This window comes from Pygoscelis adeliae, unplaced genomic scaffold (genome assembly GCF_000699105.1).
Source record: "Pygoscelis adeliae isolate BGI_AS28 unplaced genomic scaffold, ASM69910v1 Scaffold100, whole genome shotgun sequence".
Classification (NCBI taxonomy): Eukaryota; Metazoa; Chordata; class Aves; order Sphenisciformes; family Spheniscidae; genus Pygoscelis; species Pygoscelis adeliae.
The window spans coordinates 1,811,185-1,837,827 of record NW_008824034.1 but is presented as its reverse complement, the minus strand read 5'-3'; the positions used below and the strand labels follow the sequence as shown (position 1 = coordinate 1,837,827).

Below are 26,643 nucleotides of genomic sequence, written 5' to 3'. Positions count from 1 at the left end.
GTTCCAAAGGGCTGAAAAAAATTTAAGAAATGGCCCAGTGGGCCATCATCGATAACAAGCAAGTTCCCTGTCCAGCCCTGTCCTTTGTACTTCAATAATTGTGCCAGAGCCATTAAAAAAATTACTAACCGTGCTGGGAGACAAGGAATAGTCGTACAGCAGGACAGCAGCCTCCTCTACTAGCAACAAGCCACCACCTCTGGTATTTTTGTACCATTTCTCACACTTCTACACATTCTAATCCCGATTCAGAGTTTGCGAGGATGCTTATTTCCTTCCCCTCCAATAACCTTGTAGAAGACTTAGTAACAAAAAAAAAAAAAATTCAGGAATGGAAGCCACTTAGAAAACTCAAGGGATTTTAATGACTGAATGAAGAAGGAACTACTTATTATTATATTTAAGTAGCAAACAGGTATTTTGCTATCAAAGCACAAGCTAAAGAATTGAAAGAAGCCACAAACATTAGTAAGCCCAACATACAGAACTTTGAGTAAGAAGGCATTTTACACACGAGTTTATCAACACAAAACTGTTTAATATTTATTAAATGACACAAAATACCTAGATAACAGACTCACTCTCTGAAAGGACATGTATTTACATTATTTACCAACTTAAGAAAGACTCTCTGTACCCATATCAGACTTATGAAACATAAAAAAGGTTTTGCTGCTTTTTGCATCGAAGGATGCAACGGTGATACATGCCCTGTTTGCAAGTCTGCATAAACGGTAACTTTTTGATGCAGTGAAAAAGCACAATTTTGTATTCTGGTAGCCGAGTGAAGAGGCTTCTGAAAAGTAACAGGGTTAGTTTTTTCCCCACTCCAGACATACTCTGAAGAACTGTTATACAAAAAGTATATTACATTTTTGAATGCTGCTGTACTCTTACGATTTTAGTGTAACGTTTCAAAGAAAATATTCTTCCTACTATATGAAATCACTAAAAAAAGTGGTATGTGAACATTTCTTTAGATGCACTTTTTTTTTTAAAGAAAGCATTAGGGCAAATGATATGTCTAGGAAAAAATGAAAGACTGACAAAAAAAAAGGCAGAGACCAAAATATGAAGAACAGCTAAAGCAACTTAACAATTTGCTAGGGTTTGTTTTTTTTTTATTAACTATTTACTTTGGCACCTTTGTGTAAACTATAGAACAAAACAACGTTTACAACACATTTGCAATTACAGCATTTAAACAAAATGGTCACTTTTTAAACCAGCCAAGACAAAAAAATAGTCCATTTATGGGTATAAAGATTAAAAAACCTAAAATATATATTTCTAAGAATAAACTGCAATTTCTTATGAACAAGGTGCTATAAACTGCATGCAAGAGTCAAGATTAAAAATGTGTGGCCAAACAGACAAGCTGTGTTATAGCCAGATGAGTTGTGGTCCAAGCCCACTTTAATTTTTTTCTTACAGAGATATATATGGCTCAATAGGCAGGCACATGATCCCAGCAAGAAGTTGCGGAGTTGTACGGCTGGACAATAAATCTTGGCTGCAGCTTTGTCATTAACCAGGAATGAGCGAGACCTTAGCAGAAGAGATGAACAAGTTCTTGGGGAAAACCCATGAAGATACAAGAAGGAGAAGCCTTCTCCCCTCCCCTCCCCTCCCCTCTCTCACCCCCTCTCTCGGCCTAGCGAGGGTTCTCAAAGTCCATTCTTTGGGTTGCTTTAACTAGATTGCCGCTTAGGGTCTGCCTCACATCGTGGAACTCTGATGAGATTTGAGAACATTTTCTATCTAATATTTTCTGCATTTAAATTACTGAAATGGATGGGATAAAAATTAAATAAGCTTTCAGACCTTTCCGGTTAGTTTGACTGAATGCAACACACTTGTCTAATGAGGGAGGATTTTACCAGAATAGGTATTTTAAAAATGTAGGAGTGTTAGATTTATATGCTACAACAGACTGAATGGAACCAGTTCAATACTGATATTCATCATCTCCTGCCTCCCAAAGAGTTAAGTTTTATGCTCCTTCTCCAAAACACCTTTTTAAAAGGAATCATTTATTGGCTAAAGATACAAAACACATACAAGAAAAAGGAACATTGAATGCAAAACACAGGTTGCTCTTTTTCTTTTTCGGGGGGTGGGGTGGGGACGGACGGGACGACACATTCTTTCCTCCCCAGTGGATCTCTATTTGAACTAATACTTGAAGATTTGCAGGAGCAGTCTTCAAGCTTCTTACCAGATAACTCTACTGTGAGTATTTTTCTTACAGAGGCAAGGGTGGTCCTGGATGTCTACCAGTGGTTACGCTGCAATAGTGTCAAAGGATAAGGCAGATTTTCTGCAGATCACAACGAGCTGTATGACAGTTAGTAGAGGGTGACAGCAAATAATTTAGTAGGAGAAAAAAACATCTGCTTCATCTGTCAGCTGAGGACTGCATATAAAAGAGCTTGAGAGAAAACACAGCTGGAGAAAATATGGAATTAAACAGTAGATCAAAAAAGCAATAAGGATGGGATGTGTCAGATACAAAATACACACACATAACACACACTCTCCCTCGCTCACACATGCACACCCCTGAATGTGGGATCACAGTGATAAAAGTTATAGATCATAGAGAGCTAAGTTACACTGCCATTAAACAAAAGTAACATCTTGCTTTCAAGAAATATCTGGTATTCCCCAGGACTATCAGTGCCTGAAAGAGGATGAGGTTTTTCATTGTGCTCTGCAACACAGCTGATCGTAGGTCTAAAGCCTGGCTGGGTAAGGAAGAACTGTTATGTGGAGGAGTTATCTTTTCTGCTGACACTTTTTTTTTTCCCATCTATTCCTGGCACATGCTGCTATAGCAATAAAAAAAATGCATGTTGTTGAAACAAAGCTCTACATTCAAGTGACTTATTCTCCCATGTCTTATAAAGATGCAAAGAATGCTCTCTGGTCATCTAAGAAAATATATTTTAGATGCCTTGTAGCAATACTTAACTTACTATATGAGAGGTAGGCTTCTGGGTTCTAGGAGGCCTGCCACATCTAGGGCTGAGTTCTTAAAGCTTTAAGTTAAAGCAATCCAAAGCAGAGCAGTCTTAGAAGAGCTGCCCTGTCTAAACCTTGAGGTTAGTTCAAGTTTAGAATGTTGCAAAGCAAAACAAGTATTAAAATCCATTTGTAATTTTTGTTCTTACAGCTTTACCACAAGAACAGTGTGGCTTTTCATAGATATCTGTAAATAGATTCTCTTTTCTAGAGTATTGCTGCCAAGAGGTGAAGGCCTCCTACCCATGACTAGTAAAAACTGTCACTTTTTCCATTATGGCTGTTTTATGCTTAAAATTCCCAAAGGTGAACACTAAGTCTTACAGGCAAGCCATATAAATCTAATCTGAACTTGTTTTGTTGTAGCAGTTATTTAAGAATGGTGTTTGTATATACAGTATATATGCCCACACTGCAAACTTTATACATCATTTTATATTGGTACCATTTTGTCTTAATTGTGACCAAGAATATTTTCCATTAGATAAGCAATAAGCACAGCTTGGCTTATTCCCCATTTTCCCTCCCTCAAGGGAAAATTCCAAGTGTGGGCATCGACCAAACCAATGGTATGTTACTAACTGAAATGCATTCTGTACAGTAAATTAAAAGTTTGCATGCAGTTTAAGCATTTTAAAGGCTATTTTCTTATATTAATTAACCTTCTGTTTCCATTTAAAGGTGTGAAAGACATCTGTCATGTATCAAGGGACTCCTCTTCAGACCCAGAGACAAATGGAATCACAAAGACCAGGTACTTTCTTTCAGCTTTCTGCACATCTTACTAAATAACATGCAAAGAGTTCAACAGCATTCTTCTTAAAATGTAAATAGTACTCTTTAAATGGGCATGTTAACCACTGAAAGAAGTCCACTCTACTATACTTTTCCATTACACTGCTTTCATTCAATCATCGGTAGTATAAAAAGTCAATTAACGGGATCAACAGGCTAGTTTATCCACTGGCAACTGTGTATGACACCAAGTGTGCAGTAAAACAAAGGCCAACATATGTTTATGCAATATAGTTGTACTGATTCGGGTTTTCTTTATCTCTTTCCATGTAGTCCCTGTCAATTAAGGATTCTATTCTCTTCTTAAGGTCAGCAGGCTGTAAAATAAAGCAGATGTCAGCATTATTACTTTGCAGTCCATGTTTCTCAGTTCGTTCTTTCTACTGAAGGCAAATATCCATACTGTTTAAGATGGCTGAGGAAACAGAAATCACAGTTTAAAAAAAAAATCCCTTAAAGCATCAAAGCTTCTAAAGTATAATTGATTTAAGAGAAAGTTACAAAACTAGCTTGTCACCTGCAGCCATAGACTTTCTACAGCAGGAAAGATATTTGCTGCTGTTTAAACTGAACTCTAAAGAACTGCTATTCACGCATTACATACCAAAGTGTTTCTATTTCTGACTTTTACCTAGTAAAAGTTTCATTTTTTCTTGATGCGAGTGAGTTTTGCAACAGTTTGGGTGCCCTATGATTTTGTTGGGTGAAGGACTTTATAAAAATACCTCATGATAAAGAGTGAGGAAAATAATTTAAATCATCTGTTATAACCCTGCAAAGCCCAACTGCAGTTTATGCAATACTTACAGGCCTGCAGGAACTTAACATAACTTAACTTAACAAGACAGAGTGAGATGGCAGTACCTTTTATTTTACGTTTCCATTGATAGAAAGCACTGTATATTTGAAGTCAAACAGATGCATCAGTATTTTAAAACCCGTTTCCATTTGTACACAGTAAGTAAGCTATTCATTTTATATTGCAACTGTGGGCTTCTTTAGCTTTAAGACATTAACCAACATCTAATTTTCATTCCACATATATATATGTGTGTGTGTGTGCATATATATATATTAACCAATATAATCTGCCTGGAAAAACCACTGTACATTTAGTGGTTATTAGTTTATTAAAAAGTATCAACCAAATTAAGAATCAAAACCAATTCTGCATTACATATCTGAATCATTTTCCCCTTGTCCCCAAGAACACGTTGCCAGAACACTTAAGTGCAAGAAGAACAGTGTACGAGGAGAGCTAGCTTCACAGTTACTGCTAACAGACTCTGGTTCTGAAAGCCTTTGGTAGTAGGTTTTATTAACTTACTAAGAGCCTGAGGTAATATTCAGATAAATGAATGCAACTGGCATTTTAAAAATTCCTGAAAGTGAGTGTTTGTCCTTCCCAATAGTAAAAAGATGCATGTTTTAGACAGAAGCACTGTTTAACTGAGGACAGGCCAGGGAATATAAAAAGAAGTAGTAAAGTTTTAGAAGAAGAAAAATCAGTACTACACCTTTACTGGGAATTTAAGCTGGTTGTAGACCTCTGACACAAGCAGGTTATGACTCAGTGTCTTGCGCATCTTCATGATTCGTACAATTGCAGCATCAATCTGGTATTGCCGGTCCTGGAATACTCTCTCTGTAGTGCTTGCCTGTTCCTCTACCTGAAGGATCCATTCAGAAAAGTTTTAAAGAGAACATTAGAACTGTCAAAACAATTCTTCTTTGTATCTCTAAGACAATTCTCAGTGTAAGACAGTAAAATGTCTGTTGTCAAATATTTGACAAATCCTTTACAAATATGAAGACCAATTATTAAAAAACCACTTCTACAAGGAATTAAAATCTTTGCACAGATTTTGCAGTGGATGGCTGTCGGGGAAAATTGACTGTGAACGTGTGTCTATTTTCACAAACCATTCAGTAAAGCTCCAAGGGTGAAAAGAACATTCACTAATTGGAACTTTATTAAACAACCTTATTTAGAGACATCTAACATCACTGGTGTCTAAGTTAGTATGGAAGCACACATTTAAGTCTGCATTGTTAGGTATGTGCTATCATCCAAATTATACGTTTAACTTTTACAGAGATATCAGTATGTACGTTACAACCGAGAGGAACAAAGCTTGTAAATGGGCAGGCAACGAGATACTTAACCCAAGGATCTAAACCCCAGGGGATTAAAAAGAATATACCGTTTCTTTCATCTGAATTTGGTTGATCTTTATCCTGAAGAGCTTATGTCTGAAATCATCATTACACGTGAATTTATCACCGTCTTCCACATCTTTGCCTTTGGGGCTTTTAGTCAGTACTCTGGCTTTGCCACAAGCCAGAGATTGAAGTGTCCTTCTCAGCTCTCCGTCCTCTAAAGCAGAAACAAGTTGTTTAGGTTTTTTTTTGGTAAGAACACTTGGAAGTAGTCAGCTGTTTTCAATACCGACCTATCCCAGTGGCTTGCTTTATCTCCTCTAAACTGAACTCCTCTCCTTCATTAAACATGAGCAGCACCAGTGTCTGGAACAAGGAGACCTGAAGTTCTTTTTTGCCCTGTCACAAGAGAAATTAACAGACATCACTAGGCTGGTTTGTTTTGGTTTTGGTGTTTGTTTTTTTTTTGGGGGGGGGGGGGGGGAGGAGTGGGAGGAACAAGTCACTCATATGTTAATTATTTCACTTAAAGGATGTGATTAACTTTTATTCTTTCATATTCCCAAATGAATAAAATAACATTCTGGTCATCTTGTGTTTACTATGAAATGTAGAATAAACTAGAGGTCAGAAGGTTAGACTATTATATCCAGTGACAAAACTCACCCAAGATATGCATCAACTTACTCAAGACAAATCTCAAAGCACTGAGTGCTTAAAATTACAATTTGAAAGACCTTTAAGTCAAAGTGTAACACAAACAGTTTAAGAAACACAGTATTAGGAACTAGGATCTTTGAAACAACCAAGTTTGATAATACTTGTTTTACCATTAACATTTTTCTGAAGAATAGAACTGGTAAGCATTCCTATCCTGAGAGAAATTTTCTTGAAATATGTTTGTGCCCATGAAAAAACACTGAAGGGGAATAACTGGAAGCCCTTTAAAAACAGTTGTGTTCTTGTACAATCCAAAACTTTACAGTAAGCTTTTCACTACTGAAATAAAGATGCTTAACCCTGTAAGATGAACTAAGGTCATCTATGGAACACGGCCCATTTTTTTTTTCTCCTCAGTATAAAAATTAGTGCCATTTTTAATATGGAACTAAACCCACTGGGTATCTTCCCTAAGCAGTAACTAACACCCTTTCTTTTTTCCCACCAACACAGATATCAGATACATCTTCTTAGACCTTAATACATCTATTTCAGAAACATCCAACTTCGGAAATGATAGCAAGAGGTCAAAAGTTAAAAGTAATTGCAAAAACAGTACTAAGTTTTCCATCACAGCACAAAAAAGCTTCCCAATATATCCCTAAGGTACAAGCCAGACTTAGAATCGGCAAAGCAACAGGAATAAAAGAAACAATACACTCACCTCTTTAAATTCTGCTTTTAGTACACAGTGTCCTAATGTTGACTGCCACTGAAGTTTCCTACCACTGTGTTTTCCTAAATAAAACGTCTTGAAAATCTCCTGCAGTTTTACCATCTAAAAAAAAAGAAGAAACCCAAAACACTAAGACAATTTCTCCTTTAAGAGCATCCTTCTCTCCTCTACAATCAAATAAGCCTTAAATAAAGTCTTAGAAAGATGAAGGGGATTGCAAGAAAAGAAAACAAACTCTATTTAAAAAAGACACTTCCGCATTTCTTTCTAGAGATTATACGCATATTTAAAACCAAGTTGCAGTTTATATCAAGACGGATTACTGATAGGCTGATACTTGGTATAATACATCTATCGTCATTACCTCTGGGGGCAAATGGACCTCCATAGGCACGTAGGTTGGCCAATAACCCATAGTCAGAATATTCACTGTTAGTTCAATGTTGCCAGGTACATTCTGGTTTTGCATATACTGCAGAAAGAAACAAAGTAAATTGAAATAAAGCAATGTTTATTAAACATATTTCAGGTAGAACTGAAAAGTTAGAACAGGCATAACGAGAGCATAGAAGACAAGTGACCTTATGATGTCTTTGCTATATAAACTGTGAGTTACATACAAGACAATTAGGATAAGAAAAAGCACTTTTCCGAAGTTTTAAAGGCACTTCCATACAGGGAGAAAACAGCAAAAGAAGTGTTCTAGCAGGCTGATGTGAAGATGCACCACCTAATTATGTGTGAATGGAGGAAAGAATGTTAAAATTTGCTTGTAATCAACACATTACAGAACTACTAAAACTAATAGGCAAAAACTTACAAGCCAGTTCATCAGAATACAGTCATTTTAAAAATGTTTTATAACTGGTGTTAAAATGTTTTATAAGTTTACAATTCTTCTTTTATTACTGCAGGTGTTTGTTTGTGGGTTTGTTTTTTTTTTTTTAAAGAAGCTTCTTTCAGGTTTTTTGCTTTGTTGTTCAGGAAAACCATTAATAAATTCAGTAAAATTTTCAAAAGCACAGACAGCGCAGAATTAAGGAATAGATTCCGACTGATTTTCAGTAGAGACTGTTTTCCCAGTTGGGCTTTCGTCCACTCCTTTTGAAAGCAGTCACCTACAAAGTCCTTTTCTCCATAGTGAAAGAACATTACAGACAACTGGAATAATTCAAAAGGAGTTTTAACTCAATTACAATAGAAATGTTCACAACTGAATACATCCTGCACCCTCTCATTAGGCTTTCTGAGAATAACTCATTCAAAAAGCAAGTAAATGAAGGAGCCATGGCAGGCTTTCCTGCAGTACCTGTTTAAATTGTATCATTATGTCTTTTGAAAGCTCCATATCTTTAAACATTCCTTCAAGTTTGCTGGTGAAAGCAGCTCCACATTCTATAAAAGAGAAAATTTAAATCTTAAAAATTAATCTTGTTTATTTTCAAGACCATAGAGTAGTTATTCTAAATATCAGAAAGTACTTTGAAGCAAGACAACCTATTTCAGCATATGTTCTCACATAAAGACCTGGATTCTAATTAAGATACAGAATAAGGTTATAAACAAGAAGGGGGAAAATGTTTTAATGTGGCAGCTATTTTGCAACCCAACTGTTTTTCCACGTGGACATGACTGTTCATCCTTAAGACTCCACTGGCAACCTGTCACTCAGACAAAAATTCTAATCCCTATCAGCTGCCTGCCAAACTGTCTCCTGATGGTAGAACAAGATCAAGTTCCAAAAGTCTTATGGAGTCAAAAGACTCCATCCTATGAAACAATGAAGACCAGACTAGAAGACTGCTAGCTGGCAGCTTCATGTTTCAGACTTTATACAGAGTGAATAACAAGCAGAAGTCATCCTCAAGTTCTCTGAGCACATCACTGATTTATTCAGCAGGGAACCTCAACTCTATCCCACAGGCCAAGATACACCATGCACTTTAAGCTCCTGGTTTTTGGCTATTGCTGCTGTAATTACAAAACTAAAAGCAAATGAATCTCCTCAAAACCCACCAGTCATTCAAGACTTGCACACGAGGTTTTTGCCCTCATGCAAAGGGGAAATACAAACAGCACTTCTGGGAAGGCCTGTTAAAACTATTTTTAAAAGAAAGCAAGCTGATAAGATAGATAGATAGATAGATAGATATTTACCATGTTTGAGTTTGGAAAGCATAGATTTTTCAGCATCTACTGATGCACTCTTCCCAACTAATAGTCTCTTTGCTAGATCTTTTTTATAAAAGGCCTCAAAGACATCTTTTCCTGTAAAAGATGAGATTTGACAGTGATCACAAGTCATTGTTTGTTTTAAACAAACATTACCTACAAGAGGCCGAATTCAACGCTCAGTAAAGCTAACAAGGGCCTTCACATTAAGATTTCCACAGATTTTGACTCAGGTCTTGTTATCGGTATTTTAATATGCAAATTAGTTAAACAGCACTACACCAGCAAACTGCATCTACAGAGAACAAACACTTGAAAATGCAGAGTGCAAAAATTATTTCAAAGTACCTTTATGTTACTAATTAAACAACTGTATCCCCACAAAAAAAGCAATACTTACCATATATGAATCTAAATATGATCATAATTTTATCCAGCATTTTTTCAAGTTCTTCATCAGTAGCTTCTTTGTTGCCTGCACGAAGCTTTGAATCTACATATTTAGCTAGAAGAGTGTTGGGGAATGAAAAGTTTAGCATATGCTTAGTATCACAATGAAACAATGAATTTTTTTTTTTTAAAATCTAATATTGTGAAATTTTTTGGAAATGTAAAGGATCCTGAAATTACCTTCAAATCAGTCTCATCACAGCTAGCTTGATATAACTTTATAGCCTCTATGAAAATATAAAAACATTATAGCCTAATCTCTTTTTCAGACAAGCAATTACTGCTTAACTTTATTAGCATAGATAATGTTAAAAAAGATTTTTGCGTATGTAAAAAATCCTGGTCCATATTATGATCTCAAAGTAAAAAGTCACTATTGCTATAGATTGACATGGCTATAATGGAAGCAAAAATATCAGAAGAAAAACACGTAAACCAGTTATTTAAATGTGTTGACTATACTGCTGAATTTCTCTAGCAGATTACTGTTTGTTTTAATTTCAAATGGTTTGTAAGCACATTACAGTTAGTGAATTAATTTAAAAAAAGGAGGGCAGAAAGCGTTACTCCACAAGCCTAACAGCACAACAGACTGCAAAGCAGGTATTATTCACTGTGTGGGGAAATGATTAAGGTATTCAAAAGCACAGAGAGCCAGGCTTGTAACGCACAGATCTGTAAACAACGTTCTTTGCAAACTACGGCTCAGCCCCCGTAACATGAGAGGTACAGTGCATCCTCATCTCTTCGCTTTTATATATTAAAACACAGGTATCTATGTAGAGCCCTAATAGCTCTGTGCACATGTGTTGGTGGCACAGTTATGTAAGCTCCTGAAAAAGTCAAATTATTAGCAGTATTCTCACATCTGGACACCAGTCAATTGCTGGAATGCCTAAGTTCTAATACTCTTCACTCTTCCATAGCCTAGCCAGTGAACTGATGAATAGAGCTTGTTCTTGATGTTCAGCGCTATCCTATCAAGTAACTCACTTGCATAATAAGGCACAGTAGATCCCCCAGTTTGACAACGCATTGCGCAGAACGTCTTTTAACACACAATTCCATCATATCCCATCTGTAAGCTGCATCAGCTCTTGTCCCCCACCCAAATTCTCACATGGGAAGAAACTGAAGAGAAATACCTATGAGTTCAGCTGGCTTATTTGGTCTTTTGTTAATGAATGTTTCAAAGGCTTCTTTCATGGCATTTACAAACTTCTCATTCTTGAGAAAGCAAACATCAATAATATGGTCAACTTTGTCTTTAAAATCAAGTAGTTCTTGGACCATGGTTTTGTCTTTTTCTGGATTAATTACTATGGTGCTACCAAATGCCTGCAAAATAAAACATATCTTTCAATTAGCCTGAATAATGGATTGAATGACATGACTTCTGAAAGCTTAAGTTATCTTTGTGATGTCTTGTTTCTGGTATTCATATTAGTTCCACTAACACCATAGAAGTAATAGCATTATGAAGTATTTACTATATGACCATTCCTAGACCTTGTATGTTGATTCAAAACCAATCTATGAATAAGCGAACAGATTCAGAACTTTTGTCTGAAGAAATAAACTTAAGCGTGACAAATTAACACACCCTTTTAAAACATCTATATCCTCAGGTTTTACACAGGTAAAGCTCCCACTAAAACTCAACTTTATTTAACAGCACTCCTATGCCATTACAAAGCCTTCCTTCACAACAACCATACTTTCTGTGACAACGTTTTCACTGAGTAATAAGGTGAAACATCTTAAGTGATATTCAAGTGCTTTTTGAACTTCAATTGGTTGGTAACTTAAGCTACCACTCATTCTGACAAGAAATTTTAGCAGGGAGAAGACAGAAATGTTCTGCCATTACCAAAATGTCTATTGGAGAAATCTAGTTGTCCCCCACAACTAACTATAAGCAAGATAAAACCTCCAAATTTATTTGGAGTTCAATAATTCAACAATGTTCAATATTTTCTTCGATAGGGCTAGAACAGTTACTGTACTTTTCCTAGTAGTTTCAAAAGCTGCCCATTAAATGTATGTTTATAAGCAAGTAATCTTTAATTCTTAGAACAATGCAATAGTTTACAGAGATGACTCAAATATCTGTGTATAAACCCCATCGATACAAAAGAGGTATCTGTTCCAGAGTTCTAGAGACAGTACCTTTATGTACTCTATCCAGTGTTGCAAGAGAACCTGTACTCCGCCTCTCACACGACTGAACAACTGATACAGAAGAGACAGGTCTTGAATTCGATTTTCATCAAGAAGGTGGTTTAAACCTACAAATGAGAGAATTTAAATAGAAATTAAAACCAGAGTAATCCAAAGAAAGCGCAGCATATTATTACAGTAAGGGACCTCTTCAAAGCTAGTATCTTTTATCAAGCAATTAGTGGTGGGGTTTTTTTTGAGTTTTTTTTTTTTTAAGCTACCTAATTTAATGGTGAAACACAGAATGGCTACCTGAACTAGGTCAAACCTTAAAAACCTTGTTATCGCACTGGATATCTTAGGCTACATGTACTTTACATAACATACTTATCACAACACCTTTGCTTGCTTCTGCTTTACTATTGCCTAAAGATTTGAAAAGTTTATGCTCTACTGATCTGAAGGAAAGGTTCTTTGGCAAGACAGACCTCTGAGTCTCAATTCCAGCTGTAAAATAGATTTTACAGATGTTTGAAGGCAAGCAGCTTCAAGAAATATCTTCACCTTTCACTTTTCAACTTTTTGGCAAAGAAGGCCTGATGCTCCTTAGCAAGGTTCTAAGAAAGTAGATGGGTAAATATTGCACTCCTCTCAATAAAGAGTGTGTTACAGATGTGCAGGAAGATGCTCACATACCTGTTTCATCCAGAATCTGGCAAGTAAGGACTTGATCATTTTCTTTTATTATTCAACTCTTGCTGCACCTGTATCTATTTCCAGACCACCCCTCAGAACAACAGTGGGTCACCTGACTCCACAGAGACTGTTGCAGAACTGAGGCAATGTTCTTCATTGCTCAAATTGTACTAATTTTTTAAAACAAGCTGCTTTTTGTGAGCAGTGAGTAATCATGTTTCCCCTTTCTGGTACAGCCATAATTTGAAGGTTACTCCTTTACCTCTGAGTCTTCAAAATGCTATTTAACATACTGAACTCGAGTCCCCTATTCTAGTTTTCCTTTTGCTTTGCTGTGTATCTGAACACAGCATTGTGTCTCCTTAGCTCTGACACGGAGAATGGTACTTGCCCTCCTGTAAAATGGTCAATGCTATTTCATGAACTGAGTAGCAAAGGGCGTTAAAGAATGATGTAGCTTGTGTCCTCCCCCAGCACCTGAATCTGTCACTTTCTTTTTCAGCACAGGAATTGAAAGCCCCGAAGCAGTAATTAGAAACATTTCTATAAAGAAGAAAGATTACCTTTCTGAAGAATGGCTGTTAAATGTTCACCTAGAAGTTGCTTTTCTACAGTAGCAATTAGTGGCTTCCTATAGAAAAAATGTTTAGAATTACTTTTCCTTTTCCCATTATTGACAGTTTTAAATCCTTTTTTTGAGATTATGTTAACTACACTTGTAATTGGGAGTGCTCTAATTATCTGTGGCCAAGGACCTAAAATGATTATACACATATTTATCCTTTTTCCTCCCCACTAAGCAATCTTTTTCCTGTTTGCTGACTGAGGATTTAATTCACACAATAAGCCTGTTGTACATGACCTCTAGGCAGCTGGACAATGATTCCATCAGTGAAGAAACTGGGCAAAAGTTTGTCAAAGAATACACCTTCTCTTGCTTTGTGGGAGGAGATTCATGTCTTGGGAGACAAACCAAGGAGAAGAAAAAAAACACACCTCATGAGTCAAGAGGTATAAAAACAAAATAGGGAGTTGGCCACTAACAACGGTGTGGAAGAAGGAAGCCACTAAACAAGCTAAATGTTTTTAACAGCTGAAGGAGGAAGGAAATAAAAATGTATGACAGTAGCAATAAAACACCCTCCTCTCAGAGATGCTCTGTACTTGCTCTTTAAGAAGTTGCTACCACTTGCTCGAAGAGTTTTGTTACATTAGTGACCTACATTTTCTCTCAGACACAACAGCTGCGGCTTTATGTTAGGAGAACATTTCTCCTGTCCTACCCGTGATGACCTCCACTTGAGTGTATTTGAGGAAATCCTACCTCTAAGTAGAAAAGATTGAAGAGTGACATTAGTCAGTAATTTCCCAGACTCTATAGAGAATATGCAAATACTTTAATGCAAATATTCAGAGCCTTTAGCTTGAGAATTCTCTATCCCGTAGGGATACCTACCTCTATCAGGTAGGATGACAGCTGATTAATTGCATTTCAGCAAGAAAGAGATGTTTGGACTGGGGGTGGCAGCCTATTTTTCTCCAACCAAATGCCCAACAACATTTATGTCAAAATAATTAGTGGCTTAAAAGAAAAGGATATTAGCTGTGTGAGCCAAGACAGTGCTTCATTGTAAACCAGGAATTGTGGGAACTGAGAAGCATTTGATGGTCAGTCAATAACTGAATTAAATTGTAGCTATCAGATGGCCTTCAACAGAAGAAGAGCCAAACAGCTAACAATACCAAGCAAAGAGAGATTGCACTTACTGTGTGCTCTGATCTAAATAAGTGATTATCCTGTCTGCCTCTTCTTCCAAGCGCTTGTTGACATGGTGAAGATATTCTGGAACCTGAAAATGCCAGAGTAGTTTTGTACGTTTAAAATAAATCAAGAGGGGAAAAAAAAAAGACAATACTGGTCTGACAGAAGCAGCAGCTCCAGTTTTAAGCAGAAATCATTAGCACTGTGACTAAAGGCAACCGCATGTGAATTTGCTTTTTCAGAGTACTATAAAACACAAAGGTCACATTATTGCCCTGTACGCTGGCTAAGGCAGCAGAATAGTTCCTCTCCCTGACAAATGCTTCGTCATTAGGCGTAACAAATATGGTTAAACATTCAAAATACCTCTCGTTCCTGCATAAGCCTCTGTCCCTCTGCTGCATACAGGCGGTTAGTCTCTTCCAAGAATCTATGTTCGAAAGAGTCTTGATAAATCTACGGAAACAACACAACAGCAGTCCAGGATAAAGATTACTGAGCACTAAATAAGAATCTGAGCTGTTTATTGGTTTAAAGGTGAAACAAGTTTACTCACCTGCAAGTCAGAAAGCATGCTTAGAAGGCTTCGCAGTAAACTCCTATCGATAGCTTCACCATTTCTTTCCCTCTCAATCAGCAGAAGAATGCCATCAATAGTTTTGTTCTGAACCTTCTGATCACTGATTATATGAGTTCTGAACAATTCTAGCCCCATATCCCTAAAAAGAAAATGAAGGCTGTTCAATAAATTGTGTAAGAATCAACCCCAAATATTCTCTATTAATAAAATTTGATCTAGATCCAAGAGAGGCCAATAAATACTAGCATTCTTTAAATTCCTCATTCCTCTGCCCCCAAATCACTCAAGATGAACAAACACATAAACACTAAAATAAACCATGACAAAGCATCGACAGCAAGCGACAGGTTTTAAAGACCAAAGCACGTATTTTTTCCTAAATAACCACCTAACTTTTGCAGTGTCTTTATTTTTCACTTGGTTGGCAGGATGATGGAAACTGAATAAACAGCAGCCTTCATGAGAAAAGAATAATGCCATCCTGGGCCCCAATTCCATGGTTAAACTGTTAGACAATATTCTTTTTTGTCCATCACTTTCTAATCTCTAATTCTTAGGTAGAGCTTAGAAGAATTCAGTGATGTGAAAGACAAGGGTCTCTGCTTTGGGCATCCCAGTTAAAACCTTCCATGAATTCGAAACTGTGGGTCTGGACACTTTTAGGAAAAGGCAGGCCCTCCATCCACCACTCCTTCAATCTCTGGCAAAGTAATTCAGGTAGTGCCAAAGACACTGTAGGGCATCTGCTCATTATTAAAATACTGGGGGGGAGGTTGAAGTCCAAAAGAGAGTAACTTGCTTTTATTTTAGGTAACTTTTTCCTTCAAAAATACCTACAGAACTTTGAATACTATGCATGTTAAAGCTAGTAACTGGGCAACCCAAACCCTCCCACTTCAGTTGTTGAGCAGGCCCTTTCCTTTTACGGTGCAAACTGGAGGCTGATTATCTACTCAGCTGAAATTTGCTATCACAGCTATTCTAGAAGAATCCTGAAATTCATGGCAGATAAATTAAAAGTGAAATCTCCCCTTGCAACAAGCATGTATGCACTCACCGTCTAATTTACAGGTCACTAGAAAGTTTATATTAAAATAAACCCTGAAAATCAGCAAGATATATGTGATAATTTAAATATACCCCCCGATAATTTTATTCTTTGTGCCCTTACCAAATAGATGGTAGCATTGAATTCTGAAGTACGTAAGTTCGATCCAAGAACAAAAAGATACTTCTAATCATAATCTGTAATGAGAAGGAATAAAAAAGCCACAATCATTTTACTCTTGAAATTGAAGAGCAACACAAATTACGTTCAACAACAAAAAAAATCCCACTGACAGGTTTCAGGCAGTGCTTTCTTAGACAGCATTGATTTGGTTAAAATATTCTGCCAATCTCAGTGAGATGATCAATGTGACATTTAGTATCTTTCTGTATAAAAGAATAGGTCCTTTTATAATAGGTACAAAAGGAGAAAGGTTTGCATAGAAACAACAGTTAGGAGTTGGGTGTGTGTCCCCCCAAGGTCAGAACAATGTGTCAAGAAACACACTACAGACAAGTATTTTCAAGGCTTGATTTCTAACAAACTAGATACAGTTGTATTTCACAAAGAAGCCTTATATAAATTTAAGACAACATTTCAGAAGCACAGTATGTTTGTAAAGGAACAAAGTTAAGCAAACCATAGGCTGACTAGGCAACTGGTTTTCTTTAAAAAGATAAAAAACTTACCATTTGTCTGCAGTGATCTTGCCAGCATTTGTCTATTTTCTTTAGAAAAAGGACACTATCCAATGAATCCATGAAGAAATCATTAAGAAAATTATGATTAATAGGTAGTGTTAGCAATGAAATGAACCAACATTTTTTTTTAACGATACTTAACAGAGAGCACAACAAACTCACCTACTCCCAAAAAGAACCAGTTAACTTCTTGCAACATGTTAATTTTTATTTTTAATGAGGGCCCTTGTGTTAACAATGAGAAATCAAAATGATTTGAATGATTTAAAAAACAGGATCTAAATACATTTGAATGTTTTGCCTAATCCCCCATCCCTGGGGAGTGGAACAAATATACATACCCCCACACCTCAAAAACCCAACAATCCACAATACATGTAAGAGCCCACCACTACACAGATACTATAATTTCAGCTCATGTTAAGAGAGAACCTTAAGAGATAAATTTTGTTCTTGAAATTTAACTTGTATTCAGTTCACTGCATAGTTCTGGTACTAATTAATATCCACTTAACAGGATCTCAATCTGATGCAACTCAAAACTTTTGAAAATAAAACATTTCAATCCACAGAACCACTAATATTGTATGCTGCCAGACCACTAGCACTTTTCAAAAAGAGAACAAGAACTACTTGTTGGAAGACTTTTCTGTTTCTGAGCATGGCAAAATCAGCATATAAAAAAACCCTGAAGTGATAGAGCCAATACAGCCTTTTTAAGCCTTGCTGTAAGTCTAATGTGAGCTTTTTAAGATGTCAGTGTTTCATAAATACTAATGAAACTCTCTCACAAACTTTTCAAATGGTTACAGACATAAAGGAACTAGTAGTGTTCTCTGAGGTCCCACAAAAAAATGAAAACAGACCCAATTATGCAAAAACTAGGAATTCAGATTACCACGGCCTACTGTCATGAACTAGTCAAAGAAATCCATCACCACATTCTGGCAGGTAAAAACGTTTTGGCTTGTCAACAACAAAAAAAAGGATATTCTCTGAATTGGTGAATTTGTGCTTTAATGTGGTCTTCACAGATCTGTCTCAATTGTTTGTACAAGTTTGCAGAAATCTTGTAGGAGCAGAGATTTTCAACAGCCTGAAGTAAAGAGAAACAGATACTAAGAAATCTATTTATATTCTTATATGTGGTTTTACAAGGAAAGCAGGGAAAAACCCCAAAACAAACCATGGTATTCTTCTGCTTCTCACTCAAAAATCTACCAGCTTTTAATTGTAACATAGTTAACAGCTGCATGCAAAACACTACAGAGACATGGCACTATAATGGTAATAAGAGACAAAAGAAGGCCATGCCCTGAACAGCTTACAGTTTATTAATTTCAGTTGGAGTACCAATATCTCATAAGGAACTGCAGGACTTGCATCTCTAAGAACAAGGATGTTAGTTTAATATGTTCCAGCAGCTTGCTGGGTTTCATACTTCAAAACAGACACTTAAGGTCTCAATTTTATTAACCGCTGTGTTCTGCAAGTCACACTAATATTAGTAGAAAAGCACTGCTAGTGTTATTTCCTTCGCAGTCCTTTCTTTGATTAAGCTTCCCTCACCCCCAAAAGTACATACATACACACATTTTTTATATATATTTCTCTCCATCCATCAACACCTTGCCTGAATAAGTTTAGTTATAATCTTGAACAATTTTTAGTACTATGACTACATTCCAGATGTTTACAGTGACAAATCTCAGATTTCTAGATCATAATCAAGTATTAGAAGAATTGTCGCTGTGCTTCACAGCAAGAAGCGAAAAGTTTAATGGGGACATGTCTTGGAGATTGATTAAGCAAACAAGCATTCTGAAGTCCATAAGTGTAACTCAAGGCTTTTCCAAAATTTATACCAATTGCCCAGATTTGGAAAGCAACTGAGCAACTTTAACTCTTTGTGGATTGGCAAAAGATGCAGTATGTGATCATTCTGTAAAACATTTGTAGAAGCTAGAGAGGAGAGGTATATATGATTTTCAACTAACGCCTCTCAAGTTTGTTCCCCAGCAAATGCAGGCAACCATGCAGGGACAGCGTAGTTCAGAAGTATACAGAGCAGATCTACTCCATTACACTGAAGTCCCTCAGGATATTTCCCAACAGTCCAAACAGAAGCCACTGGCAAACAGCAAGCGGCCACCACTAAAAGCACAGCAACAATCAAAACAGCTAAACAAGGAGTTCCTCAGTTTATCTTAGGATATCAACAGTAATCATTCTCAGTATCAACAGTAAACAACCCTCTAGAGCAAGTGCACTACAGCTAATACTGGCTCTAGGACATGGAGGAATTAAAAAAAACAAAACCCCACCAAAACCAAAACCCCACCAAAAAAAAAATCCCACACAACAGTAACAAAACAAAAAAAGAAAACCAAACCTGCATAAGCCTACTGTCAGAAACAAACAGGTATAGCAAGAGAGTGAGTGTGCCAATTAAGGGTAAAACAGATCTGAATGATGATTATTAGGAAAGCCAGAATTACCACTGAAGCGTACATATCTTAATATTTGGAAATCGCAACGAATTCAACTCTCAGCCTTCATGCTTAAGAAACCCCAAACAAAATAATGATGTGATAGGAAAACATATTCTACAGTTCACTGTTCAGAGTAGGTTACGGACACTGCTCAGCTCTATTCTGCTATTGTACTCACAGGGTCAGGCTCTAAATGAAACTGCAGCAAAACAGGAAATAACCGCTACTTTGATTTCAGAAGAAAAAGGGGATGGAAAACACTAAGCTCGAAGAGCCTGCAGCAAGTGCAATAAACGAGTTTCTTCTTTTCTCCCCCTTACTTTGGAGAAGCCAACTAAGAGCCGGCAAGATGAGTGTTTTAGAACTTGCTAGTCACCCGCAGAACCACAGTTAGTCTCGCTTCTACCTACCAGCCTAGGACACCAGTGACCATTTTGCTGTACTTCTGGTCAGTTCATCCATCTCAACTACCAACATTTTCATCACTGCTGTCTATCAAAACAAGTACTATTTAACCATGCTGCTCCAAATCCTTAAATGAATTAGCCTCTGCACTGTAGATGGACGAACGCATACCATTAACTCTTAGCAAAATAACTTAACATATATTAATAGACATTTACTTTTATGTAGTGTTCATATAAAGCTGGGCTATTGCATTTGTCTATCAGAAATTCCAAAATGTTAAACACACGTCTGCTAGTATTGAGTGTTTGAACATAAAGTGCAAAATTTCTGCATCTTCATTGATAACATCCGTAGAAATGTTTTAATTTTAATTTGTGAATTCTGCTCAATTGGCTTTTTTTTTTTTTTTTTAAAAAGAGATTAAACTTTCTAAGCACACACATACAAAACCTTTTACTACGATTTGCTCTCTGGAGCATAACACCACTACTGCAATATTACGCTTTGCACATTTAATTACTGGTGTTACACAACGATAATTGTAATGTATCAAAAATTCCCAACAACTTTAGGGGCTCTAGTTCACAAAATTATCTTGTTCTGAATTAGTGGAATAAAGCTTTCTGATCAGGGAATCTGTGCCCTGAAGATGGTCAGAACATCTGAAGGTGAAGCGCCATATTTCCTTTCTGTAAAATATATATTGTTTTGGTTTTTTGTTTTTGTTTTTGTTTTTTTTTTAATTTTTATTGCAGCATCCACACCTGAGTTTGTGTGCTGGGGAAAAGTAGGAAAAAGAACTGAACACAGATCTGATGGGAGAAAAATCAGAACTTTCCAGAAGTACTTAACTCTGTGATTGATTAAAAAAAAAGTTAACTAGGGATCTGGTGCCAAAGTTCTAGATCTCTGTTTTCTGGTACTAAGCTAAGGAAAATTTTTCTAATAAAGAAGCTGTCAATTCTGTAGCGCTTCAGCTACTCAAAGATGTGTATTATTTCTCTTGCTGGGGAGGAACAAAGCAAGTATGAAGCTAGTGTCTCACAAAGAAATAAAGCCTCAAAATGTTTGCTCAGTGAGATTTTCCAACACAGACAAGAGTTAAACCAAACTCAAGAAGTTTAACTCCATTAAAAAAAGAAGTATCTTATTTTGAGGTGTGCAGCAGAACTTTTGCAGACTCTTTTGCAATTCCCCTCTATGCTTGGATAATGGTATCTGCCAAGGCATATTTGGCATCAGATCCATTTACCAAGCAGCTGTTCAGAAATGACATTAGTTTAGTTAGCATTTAAAAACACTAGTGATTCCTATTACTATTTTTAAATCAAGACATTTGTTTTTAGATTAAAAAAGAAAATCTCATATTTGATTGCACTCTATTTCATTGAAAAGTATCTAAGTTATTACAATGTTAAAACTGAGATTTAAAAGAAAAAAGCATATTTTTGGTTTTCTGAGCACAAGCAACATTAAATTAAGCCTGTGGTAAAAGTGAGCGGAAATTTAAGTGTGAAATTTATGTGTGATAACTGTGAAGCAGAAGCCAGGCTTTCAATAGAACTTTGTATTTTAAAACAATTTTGGATATCCTTCAAGTATTTAATTAACAGTTATTTGCTCTGTTCAGTCTCGAGTAAGTAATTTACAGTACCAGCCAATACAGTGGATTGTAATTTGTTATTAGTTTCACCAAGTTTTGCAAAAGTAACAACACTATTGTTACTTTAACAATACATTATCCTGACAAACTGTTAAAAAAAGCTATTTTTAGATTAATTGAACATTATAAAAGATTATAATGAGCTTAAAAATGCACTGGACTGAAGAACTTGGCCCATGAGGTTCTTGGTTTCACGAGGAACAGCAATTTATCCTTCCCTAAATCTGCCCCCAAACCTTGCGCAAACAGGATTTTTCACCCCAACTTTTCACAGAAATCAGTCATAATCCAAATACAACTTTTATGGACAAGGTGAGGGCAGGGGAAGAAGAGACACTGGAAACAGGTGGAGAGAAGGCTATACACACAGAGAGGAACAAATCAAACAACTAACCAGGTAATAAAGGCTTTAAAAATAGAGTAAAAAGTGTAAGTGCTTCCTAATACCTAGCTAAAGGAGTACTGTTGCTAGGCCGCTAAAACCACAAGTACCACGACGTTAGTAGGGAAAAGGTGAGGAGGGGGAAGTCTCCCGAACACATTCAGCTGAAAAAGCAGAAGTGGAGCTTATAAAAAAAGTTAGGAAATGCAGTTCAAGTCTGATCACTTCCTAAAACATTTAGGGCAAAATAATCAAAGCTGTTGCTGGGAATAAATTTTATTCTCAGTTGTCAGAATAGACAGAACACTGAATGATAAAAAATTACGCTCAAACCAAAATAATACAAGTCATGAAGAAAAATGGTATTCCATTGACTTTTAAGAAGTCAAAATAAAAAGTTTCAGTTTTTAAATGATTTATGATCCTCCATCATGGACAGATACTGTCTTCAGAAAAAGGATTATATTTTAATATAAATCACCTTCTGGGGGTTGGACTAGATGACCTTTAAAGGTCTCTTCCAACCCAAACTATGATCTTTTTCCTACCTAAACACCAGCGTTTTAGGATTTCACATTTCTCCTTTAGCAGCTACACACCATAAACCCCCAAACAGTAAAGGGAATACAGCTCCTTGCCTTATTTAATTCTTGTCAACTGTTGCAAGGGAAACCATACCTTGGATTATGTTGTGGCGAGTCAAAAAATTTCCGAGTTCAATATTAGGTCTTGTGAAATTTTTACTGATGATTTTAAAATTTAAGAAACTATTTGATGAAAAGTTTTTCAATGACAAAAGCAGCTATCAAGCAAAATGTCAAATTCTTACCACTGTATTAAAAGTGTTTTAAGCAAAAAAAAAATTCCAACAACAAAATAAAACCCCCTACCCCATCGCTTTTACTTAAAGCACTTACCTGATAGAGCTCCTCTAAATTGTACTTAATTGAAGTACTGTTCTGGATAGCTTCTACAGCTTCTTTCAGTTTTTGCCAGGTTTCATCTGTGTAGTTTTCAGGCAATTTGGGTTTATCTTTAAAAGAAGTTATATAGAGTTTGAGAAAGTATTTAGAAAAAGCAGAACATTTTACCTTTTACAGAAATGAAAAATGTAGCTTTGAGAGGAAAGAGGTATGGGCTGATGCTCTAGATTTTAATTTATGCTTACATGAAAAGAAAGCATTAGTGTAAAAGCAGTATCTTATTTACATGTGAAATAGTAATGCATTGTAAAAATTCAGTATTGCTCTTCACGTACACATCACAGCATCTGTAGCTCAAACAGTATGTGTGATTTATAAAAATCACAATACTGTGTCTGAGCAGCCCAAGATGGGATAAAAGGGTAAAAAACAGCAAGAATGGTCTACATCTTCATTATACTCTTTTTCACTACCAGGACAGCACAGCTAAAAGAAAGTGAAGATAAAAGCTGAAAATGATGGATTAAAAGATAGAGAGTTGTGTAAAGCTTATTTTTTTAATTTACTGCTCATTAATTCTACTCTGTATTAACAGTTGGAAAGAAACCCTCAAGAAACATGCATGGAAATACTGTAATTATAATACAGGCTTTATGGTTGCAAGGAAAACCTTTCTATTTCAAACTAATCCATTTACATCTCTCTGGGGCTTGGCCAGCGGATATTTGTTAGAGTTAAGCCCTCTTTTAATGTTCAAATAGCTCAAGCTTTGCAGATTTGACTCTTTCCGTTCTTTTTTTCAGCCTCTTTTCTAGAGATGCCCCTGCTACACAGCATCTTTAACAAGACTAAAGCATTTACAACAGGCTAAGAGAGATTCCCCCAAGTCACATCCTCAGAATACCAGGACTATTTTAAAATTCTGTGTGTTCTCATAACTAGCTAAAATGACCCTTTTTGTTCTAATAAGCACATTCCCAAATGGAGAAGGAAGGAGGAGAAAATTTAGGGAGGAATTCACATGCACATCCATGCCACCAACAGGTGAAATTGGCCCAGAGTTTATACTCTATTAAAATCGACTTTTACATACCTAATGGTAAAAAACAAATTGTAAAGCTTTATGATTTCTTTAGAAATAACAGAGAGAAGCAATTTTTTTGTCCTCCCAAGCATTTCCATACAATATTGGCAATATCCCAACATTAGCTGTACCGTAACAATCTAGAGACACCACTAACTACAAGTGAGACTTGCCTATTTTCACTAGCAACTAATGAGTATGCTACTCAGGAGTAAATACCAAAATACTGGATTTTAGGAAGTAATTTGAGTTGTAAAGGATGTTATTGCTGTCACGCTAAGATAAAGACAGTAATCTTAAGACTATTATTCAGTTTAGCATCTGAGAGTAAACAAAAAGCAAAGCTGGCAGATTCTTGAGACATCCTTTTTAGGCAAGTGATTAAAATTCATAAGCAATGATGATCACAGCACCATGCAATCCAAGACATTTAACAAGTATCTTAAACGTGAAAAGTTGACTTCCTTTAGAGATAACAGTGTACAAGCAACAGAAGTGGCATTTATTTCTCACTATCATGCATCATAAGTTTTAAAATAATCAGTCAAATTAAATGATGATGACACGATGGGCGGAGAACATTTTTGAGAATTAGGAAGACCTTAAAGCAAAAAGTTACACTGTGATCACGAATTGCTGTAAAACATTACAGTGGCTAAAATAATCCTAATCCCTACCTTCTGCGATATCTCTACAGAACATTTGTATCAATTAATTTTAATGTCAGTAATATCTTTTACCCCCCCAACCCCAAACACACGGGGAAAAAGAAAAACAACCCAAGAAAGCAAGCTATCAGACTATTTTAGAAGATAGCAAGAGGCAGGGGGTAAAAAAAGCCCACGATTTCCCCGTCTTTACAGGGAAAAAAATGACAGAATTTTAGCTAAGCTTTCTGCCTACACCTGTTTGTATTTTTGTTTACTAGAAAATGAAGCAGCATCATCACAACAGAGAAGTTTAATTTCTCTGCTTCAGTTGGTCTCTAGTAACAATACTCAAGAATCTCAATCACATCTTTTGAGAGAATTTATAAAATAATGTAAGCTTATGAAGTGAGTTACGTTAAGACAGAGAAAAGACATTAAAGAGTTGAATAATAAAAATTACAGCAAGGATATTGCAAGGAAAACACTCAGCAAAAATCTGAGCTACCTACTTAGAGACAAGTGGGGAAACCAGAAAGGAAATCCACCATAATAGCCTGATAATCACCTTAGTTTCAACAATTAAAACTAAGCACAGGCAGATTAACCTATAAACAGGCAACATGGATAGAGGCAAGACATATAGATTCAGGCCCGATTTAAAAAAAATGCATTCTGTGCAAAGACTTATCATAAACTGGTATAAAATATATACTAAGCCCTGAATCAGGATTACTAGAAAAGAGGTAACAAACGTTAAAAGTTCGAAGAAAGGCGATTTGCACACTTAAGTAGTAAAACCTTTCATCTAACATACAAGTTAAGGCCTTCTCAACAGACAGAGTGAAAGGAGTCTGAAAAACAATCCCAAGCAGCGCAGTGTAGCTCAGGATGTGTACATGACTGGGCAAGTATGCAGCATAAAACATTATTCCCCCTTTACATAAGTATAGAAACGTTCACCACAGAAAAGCATTTCCTGTAAAACTTGGAGCTATTTGAAAGCCAACCGGTTTTCATGTTGAAAACAAAACACAAAGTTGAGTGCCAGCTCCCCATAGGTTGTGACAAATTATGGCCTGTTACCTTTAAAGTTCTTGATCACTAATTTCTTAGCAGAGCCAGGTTTACTGTTGGCGAAACTGGAAACAGTAGAGGAGGCAGCTTTGGTCAGGCCATTTGCATGGTGCCCCACAGCCACTGATGAAATTAAAAGGCTTTTATTTTTGAGCTGTTGTTGGTGCTGCTGTTGAGAAGAGGCAGCAGGAGAGGAGGAGGAAGAAGACTCTTCAGCCATCTTCACATCGAGTCCAATAAAATCCACGGAGTCCTCAAAGCGCAGCTTCTTCTGGAGGTGATGGTTGGAGGAGGCAACCCCTGAGGAGGAGCACGAGGAGGTGGTGATGATGGAGGAAGATGATGAGGAGGTGTTTTTGGAAGGAGAAGAGGCGCAGGAAGAAATGGAATCAAATTCTTCTCTTTCAGAATTGCTGTTGCTGCTGTTATTTAACTTTCTCTTCTTGCAGGAGGAGCTGCTGCTGGTATTACCATCAGTGGCAGGTCTGACCTCCTGGGCTGCAGCTGGGGGGTTGGGGGAAGAGAAACCTGTGGGAAACATGAACACACAGAAGTGAACAGGCTGAGGGGCATCAAATCCTTGTGGTGTGACAAAGAGAGAGAGAGAGCGAGCGAGCTCTAGAGTCAGTCTCTGTTTGGTGGCTCTCGGGGGGGGGGGCGGTGTCTTTCAACTCCTCTCTCTCATCAGTGGAGTCCTTCCGTATTCCCTCTCCTTCGCTTTCTTGTTTCTCGGAGGAATCGCTTTATCTCCTCTCTTCCCCTTTTCTTTATCACTTTCTTTCTTCTCGTAGTTTGTCTCTGCTTTCCTGCTTTTGCTCCTTTCTCAGCGGGGCGTCTCCGCGCCTGCCTCTCGCCACCCACTAGCTTCTTTCAATTCTTCTCTCCAACACCAGTATTCCCCCACGGCTGCCCGCTCCCCCGGCTTTTCCTTCCGCTCCCCTCCTGCTCCGCCCGCCTCGTCTCCGCCGAGCAGCAGCGGGCTCCCTCACGCCTCGGCTCCAGCCCCTCGCCCCACACGCCTCC

At 36.9% G+C, this 26,643-nt stretch overlaps 2 protein-coding genes across 2 annotated transcripts in view; one reads left to right on the top strand and one right to left on the bottom strand.

Moving 5' to 3' along the window:
• Positions 1-522: 522 nt before the first annotated feature.
• CUL4B (cullin 4B) lies at positions 523-26,571 on the bottom strand. Its single transcript, XM_009330840.1, has 20 exons — positions 25,630-26,571; positions 22,807-22,922; positions 17,937-18,040; positions 16,933-17,002; positions 16,367-16,440; positions 15,172-15,334; positions 14,982-15,071; positions 14,621-14,703; positions 13,417-13,484; positions 12,167-12,285; positions 11,143-11,335; positions 9,948-10,052; positions 9,533-9,643; positions 8,685-8,770; positions 7,740-7,847; positions 7,364-7,477; positions 6,273-6,378; positions 6,024-6,196; positions 5,337-5,489; positions 523-4,136 (listed from the first exon to the last, which is right to left on the bottom strand). Exons 1-20 carry the CDS (start codon positions 26,159-26,161, stop codon positions 4,041-4,043), a joined length of 2,664 nt encoding a protein of 887 aa, XP_009329115.1. The 5' UTR covers positions 26,162-26,571; the 3' UTR covers positions 523-4,040.
• Positions 26,160-26,643, top strand: part of MCTS1 (malignant T cell amplified sequence 1) — a 12,307-nt gene continuing 11,823 nt past the window's right edge. The window contains exons 1-2 of the mRNA XM_009331202.1: positions 26,160-26,173; positions 26,448-26,451. Coding sequence (XP_009329477.1) covers positions 26,160-26,173; positions 26,448-26,451 — 18 coding nt within the window. The remainder of the gene's footprint in view (positions 26,174-26,447; positions 26,452-26,643) is intronic.